General features: G+C 39.2%; 1 protein-coding gene across 11 annotated transcripts in view; it reads left to right on the top strand.

The window, feature by feature from the left end:
- Positions 1-13,547, top strand: part of NPAS3 (neuronal PAS domain protein 3) — a 604,332-nt gene that overhangs the window by 78,435 nt on the left and 512,350 nt on the right. For 6 of the 11 annotated variants that reach the window (XM_083452389.1, XM_083452392.1, XM_083452395.1 and 3 more), the window contains exon 2: positions 5,021-5,110. The exons of 4 other annotated variants lie outside the window; for them this stretch is intronic. In XM_083452389.1, the coding sequence (XP_083308515.1) occupies positions 5,021-5,110 (90 nt within the window). Of the gene's footprint in view, positions 1-5,020; positions 5,127-13,547 lie in introns of all 11 variants that reach the window. One more of the 11 variants, XM_083452399.1, reaches the window with a different exon arrangement.

Consider the following 13,547-nt stretch of genomic DNA (forward strand, 5'->3'; position numbering starts at 1 on the left):
ATCTTACTTCTGCAGTAGGGTGGCCGACACTTCCTGTTTCACCTCAAATGACAAAACAGGATGCACCACCCCTCTTGATAATATTAATTTAGCTTTAAAACTGACTTTTCCTTTTGCTTGGGGAGGACAGTATGGAGACCATTGTTCCAGACAAAGACAGGAAATTGGTTTGGGATGCTCAGTCAACTGCAACCTTCAGAATATGTGCAGCATTTTCACTCTGGTCTGGCTCCAAATCCTGATTTTACCCATAAGTTAGTAGAACTGGTCAGTTGTATAACAAAACAAAACAAAAACAGATTACATAAAGGAAAATATAATTTATTCATCTAATTCCACATATTCTTCTAAAAGGTAATGTCTCTTCTGCAGAAATTCAGTAGGTTAGCTCTTGAAGGCCAGGTAAAACATTAACCCTACATAATTATACTGCATTTTATTAGTCACGAAAAATTCTAGGGAGTTCTCTAGTTACTGGTAAGACCTAATATCCTGAAGGGGGGGGGGGGCCAGTGCTGAATTTTACATATATTCACAGACATGGAAACATGCCCCCAAACCATTTCTCTCATTCTGAGAATGTTAAAATACCTGTGCATGGCAGCATAGGTAAAAGCTATGGTTTAACTCTGAATTCGTTTGCCTCAGAGAGGCTGCCTGTTATTTGCATTACTGCAGAAAAGGATTTTCCCCAGTTTAATATCTTACTTATCACAAAAACCCAGGGTCCAGTTAGTTAAGGTTTCACTTGAACGTGGAACATGACTTCCTAAGCTTGTCATGCATCAAACTGTTATGGCTGGCAATTGTTTAAAAAAATTCATTTTGTTATGAACTAGCCTGTTTTCAACTGGGCTGTTCAGAGATGGATTGCTTTCTGGAGTTTTTGACAGGTGTAATTGTTAAGGCGTCATCTGTTCTTGTTTGCACAAAATACATTTTAGCCAACTGTAGGACTTGCCCGCTAATCTTTCTCACATCATTCCATTCTTTGCTTGCCACTAGACAAATCCCCTGTTATTTGACCAGATGGTGGAAAATCCATTCTCATGATAAGTTGCTTCTAGTTTGCATTTAGATTACCTGCAAAAATGGAACAATTTACTACTCTGCCTCTAACCATCTCTTTCCTCCTTTCTTCCTTTAGTTTGACTTCTTGTAACTAATTATTTAAATTCTGCCCTGTGAGTTAAAATTAGTCATAGCTTTACATGTTTCACATGTATGTAAATTCACTTAAAGTTCCACCTTGAGTTATATGATGGGTCCATCTTGAGTTGAAGTGACATGTCAAAGTGGGAGGAGAAATCTAGCAGTATTTGAAAGCTTCTTCTGAAACTTTTCGGTAAAAGCATATAATTTTTTTAAAAGAGAAGCAGGTCATAGAATGGGCAGGATTTTTTATTTTTTATTGAAAATATAACACTTATAGCAAGGGAGATACAAATATTAAGTGGGGTTTTGTTCGTTTGATTCTAACAGGGTGTTGAGTTACGCTGCTAGCATTTTGTAGGGAGGGACTGCAGCTGTATTCTTCCACAGTACATTTTAAAAACATTAACCTCTTGCTGTCACAAGCGAAGCAACGGTGGGGTTGGTTGTGCCAAAAATGTTATGTGAGAATTAGGATTTTCATTCTACAAACATTTCAAAACGAAGTGGAAAGTGATTTCAGTTAACCAGTGCGAATTGATTAAGCTCGAATGCTATTCAGTTCTTTAATTTTCAATTCTGAGAAAATATATACAAGAAATCAATTTTAAAGCATAAAATGGAACAGGAATATACAGTACCCTGAGTAAATAGCCAATATACAGTTTGATCTTGAGCAAAATCAGTTTTTATATGGAACGTATGAGATCAACCCTCCCTGTCAACATAATGTGTTAAAGAACGAGTGATCAAAATTAATTTGGGTAGGGTGTCTGCAAGATGGCTCCAAAGAAAGAGCATACATGGGAAAGGTTGTTATTCCTAACCAGCAACCCTCTTGCTGATTACCTGCTATCTGACTGGATTCACTGTGATTTGTCTGGTTACAGGAGTGATTGAAATCCATCTACTAGATAATTCTTAATTTCTGGCACCCAGAATCATAGAATTGTAGAGTTGGAAGAGATCCCAAGGGCCAGCTAGTACAACCTCTTGCAATGCAGGAATCTCAGCTAGATCATACATGACAGATGACCACCCAACCTCTGCTTAAGAACCTCCAAGAAACGAGAGGCCACCACCTTTCATGGGAGTCTGTTCCAATGTTGAGCACAGAAAGTTCTTCCCGATGTTTAGTTGGAATCTCCTTTTTTGTAACTTAGACTTAGAGAATCGTAGAATTGTGGAGTTGGAAGGGACACTGAGGGCCATCTAGTCCAACCCCCTGCAATGCAGGAATCTCAACCATAGCATTCATGCCTCTGCTTGAAAACCCTAATTGAAGGAGAGCAAATCACCTTCTGAGGGAGTCTGTTTCACTGCTGAACAGCTCTTACTGTCAGAAAGTTCTTCTTGATGTTTAGTTAGAATCTCCTTTCTTGTAACTTGAATCCATTGGTTCAAGTCCTCCAAAACAAGAGAAAACAGGCTTCTCTATCCTTCCATGTGACAGCCCTTTAGATATCTGAAGTTGGCTATCATATGTCCTCTCTGTCTCCTCTTTCCCGGGCTAAAAACACCCAACTCCCATAACTGTTCCTCATAAGGTTAGATTTGCAGACCCTTGATAATTTTGGTTGCCCTCCTCTGCACACTTTCCAGCTTGTCCAGCTTCTTAAATAGTGGTGCCCAGAGCTGGACACCAGGTGTGGTCTGACCAAGACAGTACCATTACTCCCCTTGATCAGGATATCTGTTGATGCAGCCTAGAATAGCATTAGCCATCTTTTGCTGCTGCATAACACTTGTTGACTCATGTTTAACTTGTGGTCCACAAAGTCCCCTAGGTCCTTTTCACATGTACTATTGGCAAGCCAGGTGTCCCCCATCTTATATTGGGGCAGCTGGTTCTTCCTGCCTAAGTGTAGAAGCTTACATTAGTCCCTATTGAAATTCACCTTGTTAGTTTTGGCTCAGATATCCAATCTGTTAAAGTCATCTTGAATCCCAGCTTGATGCCATCTGCAAATTTGACAAACATCCCCTCAATTCCTTCATCTAAGCTGTTTATAAAGATGTTGAACAACAACAGACGTGGGACAGAATCCTGCAGCACCCTAGCTGTCATTTTGTCCAGGATCACAAACCATTAGTGAGCGTTCTTTAGGTTGGGTCAGTCAACCAGCTAAAAATCTGTATATTATGATTTAATCATAGGAAGCTGCCTTATACCAAGTCAGATGCTGGTCCAACTAGCTCAGCTTTGTCTACACTAACTGTCAGCAGTGATCCAAGGTTTCAGGCAGGGATCTTTCCCAACCCTATCTAGAGATGCTGGGGATTAAATCTGAGACCTTCTACATGCAAAGTGTGTTCTTTACTATCAAGCTATGATCCTTCCCCTAATTATCAGGTGTTGGTTCATAATTTATAATACAGAGCTATAGTTTATGTGTCTATTAAATATCAAACACAGAAGTCCTGTACATGTTTACTCAGATGTAAATCTCATTGCTTTCAGTTGAGCTCATGCCAAGGTAGGTAGGTATGGGATTATAGCAAAAGTGATTAGTGCTATGGATTCCATGCTAATGGATTCGCCTAGTGTACTTAAATAATGTCTTCAAATAAGACATTGTAGAGGCATACAAAGCAGGTGCTATTTAAAAACTAAGTTTAGAAGGTTCCAGTTGTGATTTCTTCATTGATTAAATTCTGCAGTATACTTGCATGATCCATAGCATGTTGAGAATAAACACTTTTTGACAAATTAGAGTAATGCAGTTTCTTTGTTAATTTTAGTGCTATGCCTTATCATTCCCAAGCAGTTGCACAAGAATTTCATGTGGATGAATCACTGTAGACTATTGCTTTTGTAGGTGGCAGTTTATTTTATTATTGTAGTTTTATAAAGAAAGATGGATAAAAGAGGGAAAGAAATAAGACCATTGTTATAACTTTAGGAAAATACATAGAAATTGAATTCAGAATAGTTCCCATTTCCATAATAGTTCCATCATCTAGAGTAAATCATGTGACAGTTGTTAGGAAACCCAGGTCACACATTTTACTATTAAAATAAATACATATAAAAAGCAGTTTTGTTGAGCTATCTAGGTACAGTGCTTTATAAAGGTTAAGGCTGGAAACATTAGCTAACAGCTAACAGGTAATTTTATATGAATAAATATTTTGGTAACAGGCAATCTTCTGAGCTGATTTCTCCTCTGATGGGCATATTAAGAGTAGCCCATTAGGAATGAAAGGGAATTACTCAGATTGCAGGTTAATTACATAGGTTTTATGCAATATCACAAAAAAGAATTTTATTCCCAAAAAGGTTAAAATCTAAAATGAATATTACATGCAATTTGTTGTATTCCTTAACATAAAAAATAGCATTGAATGTAATGCTTAATTCTAGATTATAAAATTATGTGGTAAGCCCCAGTCCTGTGACAGTCCAGTTTCTGTCACCATGGGGAACTGGAGTAGGCAGAGTTTTAAAAGCTCTCAATCATTCTGAACATCCATGGGCACAGATTGGAATTCTTAACAGATGTAAAGACAGTTTTTGCTAGTTAAGTGTGATGTTCTTTATTTGGGGGGGAAGCATTAAAGTTTAATTACTCCAAATAGGTTTTTTTTATGTGTGTCCCATTTTGTCTCTATTTTGAGGAGAAGAGAAATTTTCTCTTATACAGAATTATATTTTAGTTTACTTTCAGAGCTACATTCCAGAAATGGAACTTGTCCTATAATGTAGATATATATATGTAGATATATATAGCTATAATGTAGTTGATGTAACAAGATGAGATAGATGTAACATATAATAACAGTACCTTTCAAAATACTAATTGTCCTGCATTACAGTTGACTGTAGAGAATCTCTAGTCATGTATATCTGTTTTTGATACCTCTACAGAATAACTGTCCAGCATCCTCTGCCCAACCAATCAGAATGTAGGAAAATCTACAGATATGACGGAATCTACTGTGAATCTACCTACCAGAAGTATGTTGAAATCTGTGTGAGTCTTTCTCCTGGCTCGTGGCGTTAGTGCTGTCCCTCTATTCAGAAGTTAAACATGTGTTGAAAACTTACACTTCTGTTTGAATGAAATACCTTTGAAATTGGGGGCAGATATATGTTGTTTTCATACTTGGGAATTGTGCTCTTGAAGTTAAAAGGGAAATAAATAAACCTCTAGGACTTTATTAAATCTCTTAGGTATGCTTCTGTATATTGCAGTAAACAAGTACTTAAACCCAGAAAAACCTAGGCAAAGTATATTGCACAGGTGCTTCACATCTTAGGGATTTGAAAGGTGTGTTATGTATAAATTAGCTGTCACTTTTTTCAGTCGTGTAATGGAATGATGAGTTGTAATTTGCATAATCCTTTAAGAAGGCAAATTATACTGTCATGTAGCAGACTTAACATGCTAGCTAGGATTTCATAGCTTTGAAGCTAATTAGTATGTACCTTACAGGACAGTTAAATTGAAGTTGAGTCCTTTTGCTTTTTCAGTCATTTGGCTTTGTCCCTTGCCTAACAGTATCTGAATTTGTTAGTGACTAGACAATGTTACAAGTGTATTGCAGAAAGTCATTATAGGCAGATATTGGCCTAAGCAAGAAAATGAAATATAATTTGGGTTTTAATATATCTTATAGTAAGACAAGTTTTTCTTTTTCTTTTAACTTTTTCACCGTGGATGAATATTCCTTTATTTCATGAATAAATTTAACAATAGTCCAGTTGCTGCAGTTTATGCTCAGAAATAGGTCTATATATGTGTCATCTGTATCAGTTACAATAGGCTAATGCATGCAGAAAATGTACCTAGTGGTGGGGAAATGCTTGCAAAACTCCATCCCATGTCTTGTTCAGTTCCCATTGCAATAACCTGTCGTTGGTAGCTATAAGTACTACATTTCCTGGATATGACTACTAGCATGTATACAGCTGGTAAACAACTAATAGTTAAGTTAGTTTGCATGTGTGTGTGTGTCCGCGTGTCCACATCTATTTGGATAAATACAGATTTATGTATCCATATCTGATTTTGATTATCATTGTTTGATTGCAAAACAATCTTCTGCCTTTATATTATAACTTATACAGTGCAATTATGAAACTTGATGTACTAAGAAATAAGCGCCAAAGATAAGATGTACAGTGTAACGGAATAAGCCTGATGAATTAACGCTGCTAAATCAGCACTGCACCACTGTTACTGGCGGCAGACAAATTAACACAAGATTTGCATAATTTAGGAGCAATCCTACAAACAGGAAGCTGGCGTAAAGCAAGCTGGAGTAGATTAAGCTGGTATAAAGTTGCATCCGATTCAGACTCGGCTCAGCAGAAGGGTTACAGTTGGCTGAGTCAGCCTAAGCCTAGAGGAGGGGAAATAAGCCTTTAAAATAGTGTTTGAGATACGCCATCCTTTTGCCAGTTTTACTTGTGTCACAAGAGGCATAAGATCCATCCTAATACCCCTCTCTCTAGTCCCACCCACACCATGCTCCAACAACACCCTTCTTTCGGTGTCATCTTAAGATCCGCCAGACTTGGCTCATCCAGCTGGGTCCTGGTTGAACTGCGATGGCAGAGATACACTGCCATATCTTTGGCTGAGCTGAGGATAAGGGAGCTGTGCCACAAATCTCCCAGCTCAGCCAGAGATCTGTTAGATCCTAACTTGCTCAGCCTGGCAGATTTTGCTATAGGACTGTTGTAATACTAGGTTTCTGTTTTGTGCTTTATTCATTCATTCATTTATTGGTTGCCTCCTACTCCTTGCAGTATTTCAGATGTAGGCTAGTTTTTGATAATTGTTTTCTCCACATAGACTTGCATTGTGGAGTTTATTTCCCTTCATTATAAATATGGACAACCTGAAGTTTCCAAAGCTTTACCAACATTTCAGGATATATGACTTGCAGTAATACAGGGTTTATAAAATGACAACAGATTTAAAAGTTATGTCAAATAAGGTCCTTATGAGCAAGATAAAATCTTGGAACAGAGAACAGAGAAAGAAACATAATTTATTTGTATGCCGCCTTTCCATAGTTAAAACCATACTAAAGGTGGTTTACAACATGCAAAAAGAAATAATTACAAACATAACAAAAGTAGTCATAAGCAATAAATGAAATATCAAAAAGTACACAACCAAATTGAATTAATTTCCACATAAGTCATAATAAGCTCTAAAATGAAGATACAAAAAATTAATAACATTGACAGCAACAACCCAACCCTACAAAAAACCCTAAACAACCCCCCACCTCATGCATTTGGAACATTTCTATACAAACATTTCAGGAAGTCTCATTCCAGAGCTGTGTACAGCAACATTTGACACCCAATACAATAAAATAAAACACTATCATTTAATTAAATTGCAACATAAATTTCACATTAAGCATTGGTTTTAACTATTGCATATCAACATGATAAACATATTCCTACTGTGTTGTGTTCCGTAAGAAAAGTGGTCAATGTGAGGTTGTGTCCTAATACAAATAGTGGGATTTATTCTGTAGGCTTGCATCCAGTTGTGTTTTGTGAAACAGCACTTTCCTCCTCTCCTTTGCAGTTGCCACATCTACTCCAAAGGATTGGGAGATGCTGTGGAGCAGGCTGGGGTGACCACTGGGGGTGGGGGGAGGAGGAAGATGCTCTTTAGGTATCAGTGTTATATTAAATATGGGGTTGTATAAAGAACTATTAAGTGTAGCACTTTAGAATTAAAAAAAAAAAAGGTAAAGGACTCCCGACAGTTAAGTCCAGCCGTGAACGACTCTGGGGCTGCGGCGCTCATCTCACTTTACCAGCCAAGGGAGCCGACGTTTGTCCGCAGACACATTTCCGGGTCATGTGGCCAGCACGACTAAGCTGCTTCTGGCGCAACCAGAGCAGTGCACATAGATGCGGTTTACCTATTTATCTACTTGCACTTTGACGTGCTTTTGAACTGCTAGGTTGGCAGGAGCTGGAACCGAACAACGGCAGCTCACCCGGTCGCGGGGATTCGAATTGCCGGCCTTCCGATCAGCAAGCCCAAGGCTCAGTGGTTTACACCACAGTGCCACCCACGCCCCTAATTACTAAGCATTAATTAATCACTTGGTAGTGGGGAACACATCATGCTCCTTCTGAGGTAGTTGGTCCCTACCCTGTACTCAGCTCTCAACTGTGGCTCCTAGAAGCTGTCATCGTGACAACAACCACACCCTGGGAATGGCTTCAACTGACAGGCTAAACCAGGTACAAGTAGCCGATGGGTCCCAAAGCCTTGGTGAGTTAGGGTCTTCCCCTGCATGTTAAACAGGCTCTGGCAGATTGTGCAGATAAAACCAATAGTGGGTTGAATGGTTAAGAAGGTGGGTTTTGCATGTGCTGTAGAGGGAAGCGAGGGGCAGATGGGGCTTATAAGAGCCCATCTAAGAGAAGGAAGACTCTGATCCTAAAGCTCCCCTGCTTTGCAGGATATATTTGGGAGAAGAAAAGGCTAAGGCGTAAAATCTACACAAATCTGGAGTTGAGTCCCAAAGATGGTTGGATAGTGCCTTGTACACCTCCTTCTGACAATTCTTGCAGCAGCGAAGCTGGTGCCAAATGTATTGCTCTGCTTTCCTTTGGACCATATCAGCAAGGCTGAGAGGAGGGTCTTGTTGTCCAGGCCTCCACCTGCACTTCCCAGGCTCGTGTTCCAGAGAGGTCACTTTAAACAGCATCAGTCCAGTATATCTGAAGGAGCATCTCCACCCCCATCGTTCTACCCGGACACTGAGGTCCAGCACCGAGGGCCTTCTGGCGGTTCCCTCACTGCGAGAGGCCAAGTTACAGGGAACCAGGCAGAGGGCCTTCTCGGTAGTGGCGCCCTCCCTGTGGAACACCCTCCCACCAGATGTCAAAGAGAACAACAACTACCAGACTTTTAGAAGATACCTGAAGGCAGCCCTGTTTAGGGAAGCTTTTAATGTTTGATATATTACAGTATTTTAATATTTTTTTGGAAGCCGCCCAGAGTGGCTGGGGAAGCCCAGCCAGATGGGCGGGGTATAATTAATAAATTATTATTACTATTATTATTATTTGTTGCTACTAATGCAGCGGTTCAACTCTGGAGGCAGTGTCCATTGTCACTTGAGACAGATGGATGCCAACAAGTGAAAAAAATGGTAACCCTGGCAAACTGTGAACTGTCCATAAAAAATCTAGTTTGGATTCAAAGAACTGTGGACTCTTGTACAGTGGTGGACAAGAGTGTCCTCCAGACACTGAATTGTCCCATCCAAGGGTCTAGTAACCATCATGAGTAACGCGATGTTGCCTTGGGGAATGTACCTGGAATACCGCTCTGAATTGTTTGTCCCCTGCATCCTCTTTCCTGCAACTGGAATTGTCATTCATTTGTGCAAATGGCTCATTCGATGGTCGGCACTCTTTTGTCGAAGTGTTTTTAATTGATAAATGCACTGATTGACAGAACATTTATTAAAAATCAGTATATAAAATATTTATATAAATGAGTTTTACTTTAATTGCTTTAGATCGGATATGAAGAGATCTTCTGTGGTGACATTTGAATTTTCAAGTGTGAAATTAGATTAAAGTAGTAAATTTAAATTATGTAAAATGCCCATGCAGTAACCACAATTCAGCTAAAGCTAATAATGGCTAACAGCTATCTATCTACTCGGAAGTAGTCAAATTGTTTTCAGTGGAGGTTGCCTTATGCTGCAATCCTGTACACATTTAACAAGGAGAATGTCCCATTGAACTTATTGATATTGCTTGCAGTAAAGTTATCTGTAAATTGTTGTTGTTCATTCAGTGATATACAGCTTAGTGCCAAAATAGGCTTTAAAGCAGTTTACAAAGAATAAAAACCAGTTACACAAATATCAAAATATAAACACCCACAATTAAACAATGCTGGTCAGCAAATTTGTCTTTCCCATGAAAACAAATGGGATTAGGCTACATTACACCTAATGGAACAATTTCAGTGAAATGGACTCTGGTTGCATTGCTTTCAGTTAGACTTTGTTATAACTAAGCTAAGGTGGGTTGTGGCATAAACTAAGCATGAAAACTACATAGGGATTTATTTTTATATTAAGACGCATATAACATCTGTCAATAAATAAGGCTAACATCCAGTTAAACAAATCTTAATTGACCATCCAATTTGATTAAATCGCTGATCCAGAAGGAGCCAGATCCAAATTCAGAACAGGCGGTTTTGGCTTGTTTTGCTTTGCTTTGGGGTTTAACCCTCCTACTACCTCCAGGCTTCTTTCCTTCCCTCTACCACTATCCCCTCTCCTAAAACTTACTTGACTGTAGGAGTAGGGCAACTGCAAAATGTCACAGGGAGGTCTTCATCCAGAGGACATTGCTTTATCCATTTCAGTGATCCAGACCACAGGGAGGTACAGAGATGGTGCTAGGCAGGTGTCTGCAGAGAAACCTTGCTGCCCCTGTCTGTCAGCCTCTCTTTTCGTAACATTGTTTTATCAAGCTTTCAGAAAACAATTCCTTCCAAAGAAAAAAGGGTAGTTAGAATTACAGTTAGAATTGCCATCCCCCTACCTAGTAGCATAAAAAACCCAGAAAGCAATGTCTTCTGAGTTTTGTATTTTTTTGGCTTGTCCCATTTCACAGGTTTCATTTCCAAATATTTTTATTACTGGCCATGATTTTGCTATAAAACAATGAGATTTCTGTCTTCTGGTTGAGTCCTAATTTGCTGTATTAATTTGACTGTTATTAGCATATCACCATTTTTCTGAACTCTTGCACATTCTATAGGAGTTTGGATGGATTTTAATTTTTTCTGGTATTGCAGATTGTGCAGCTGTTAACAAAATGTCTATTAATTTATTATTTAGTACATTTCTATCCCACTTTGTTCTGTAACAATACTGAATGCAATCTACATACAGTTTGCAGACAGCCTCCCATCTTCACGCAGACCCTAAACTGCCAATCTTCATGCGCCTTTAGACCATGCAAAATAACAGCAAAAATAATCCCAAGCTGCACTTCTTGGCTATACTCTAGAGCAGGATTCGCCAGACTTGGGTCTCTAGCTGTTGTTGGACTCCAACTCCCATCATTCCTAGCTAGAAGGTCCAGTGGGCAGGGATAATGGGAATTGTAGTCCCAAAACAGCTGGAGACCCAAGTTTAGGAAACCTTGCTCTAGACCACTGATTAAATTCTACATGCGCGAACAGAGTACCTCTTGTACAACAGGATTTGAGCTTCCTTTTCTCCCTGCATTCCCCGCATCTTGAGATACTGGGGAGTGATTCCCCTAGTTGCTGAGACCCAGACTCCCTTAACAGGGCTTAATCATAGTGGTTGCAATTTGGGTTAGAAAGGGTGCAACATAGCAGGACCGAGTTAGCTAATAATGGCTAACAGCTAACTATCTACTCGGAAGTAGTCTAATTGTTTTCAGCGGAGGTTGCCTTATGCTGCAATCCTGTACACATTTAACAGGATTGGCAGACTGAAACCCTATTTTCATAAGGTGGACAATTAAGTTCATTTGTAGGTCATGCTTGAGGTTATTTATGGAAACTTGTTTCCTGTAAGTATTTTCTCCTTGTTCAAATTCTGTGAGATTTGCTGACCAATCAGAGCAGAACAGCAAATTTCTGACCCAGACTGTTCTCTTAAAACAAAGAGAGCTTGTGCTTTGAAAGACAGAGACTTTTCTACTATAGAACATGTTCACTCCAGCAAATGTTGGGTGGCCATGTGTGATGGATGCTTTAAGCTGAGATTCCCGCATTGCAGGGAGTTGGACTAGATGACACCCGGGGTCCCTTCCAACTATGATTCTGTGTTTCTATGGTTGATTCTAAGAGCTACCAGTTCAAGAGTTCCTTGTGTACAAGCAGAAGGGACAAAGCACCATAATAATCAGACAGGGACACTGATTTCAGAGATAGTCGGAGATAGTAATGTTGCTGATTGGCTTTACAGACCCCAAAGTGAATGAATGTCTAGTTCTCTGTCTGCTCCCAGCATACTGCCATGTCAGGCTATAAACACAAATAAGGTGGAAAGAAATGTAAGGAGGTTAAAGATAGGGAACTAAAAGAAGTTAAAGGGCACCAATCAGTCATTTAGTTTTGCAAAAGAGACAAGGGTTTTCTGCAGCCAGGTTCAGCCTGTACATTAATTAGCAAAGCAGATTTTGAACAAAAAGAATGTGAAAATTATTTCAATATAGAGACAGGATCCAGGTGTGCCAAGAGGATTTTCTGGGCCTATTTCACTATGTGGCTTGGGCCTTCCAACCCACTAGCTAAAAAGACACAGATTTGCTTAAGATATGTATGTTGAGTGTCATAGGAAAATTAGCATCTTGTTTTGCATGTCAAGTGGATGGCCCAAAAATAAACCAGTGGCCACACACATTAAAAAAATGTCTGACAGACAAAATATGGACGGGCATGTAGAGCGGACATGTAGATGCAGAATTAATCCCAAAGTCACTCCCAAAAGATGGTAGTAGGCATAGTTTTCCTGAATTTCTTAGCAGATATGATTTGTACTGTTTCCCATGTTGACTTTTTCTACATTTGTGAAAAATGAAGGGCATTCACCAGTTATGAAACAAAATTTTGTGAACTATATACTGTACTAAGCTTCTTGAAAGTGAAAACTTTCTAGTACCAGTAGAAAGAATTACAGCAATCACTGTCAGGTAGACATGGTGTGGACAGTGAAATAAAAGAAAAAGAAACAAATATTAACAGATGCTACCAGATGGAAAGAAATGTTGGAATGATTGCTTGGTGTTACCTTATATCTTGCTTCAAGATATAAAAATAATTCCAAGTCTAGTTTTGCGTAAGAGTTAACTACCAACCCCCTTACAGTATTAAATGTGATTTGCAAAAAAACAACTTCATCTTAGTTTCAGTGAAGTGTGAAATAGGCCTATGGAATTTTTGCACACTGACAGTGGCAGAAGCTAAAAGAAGTTTTAGCAAGCTATCACTCATCAAAAAACTGCAGGCATTATCCTGCGGGGTTAAGCCACCTAGCTAGTCCCCTCCACCCCCCTACTGAGTGTGACCTTGCAAGAGAAATTGATTTTGGGGAAATAATTCGTGATTTTGCAATGAAAAATGCCAGAAAATAAATAAAATCAAAGCAAGGGTGGTTTCAGGCATGGAAAGGACTATGGGCACACACCCATGGCACAAATTTGCATATAATTTGCAAATGCTAATTTATATGTATAGATGGCTCTGTGAAGTTTAGACGGTGGGTGTCCAGGGTCTTACTAGCACTGCACTTTGCATCGCACCCAGCTGTCCTGTAAGTGAACAATAAGAAGACATTATAAGGAAAATACTTTTATTGGGACCAAAGGAAGCTACAGCAAGCTTTGTATATATTCAGGC

This window comes from Podarcis tiliguerta, assembly GCF_965153285.1.
Source record: "Podarcis tiliguerta genome assembly, chromosome: 1".
NCBI classification, from domain to species: Eukaryota; Metazoa; Chordata; class Lepidosauria; order Squamata; family Lacertidae; genus Podarcis; species Podarcis tiliguerta.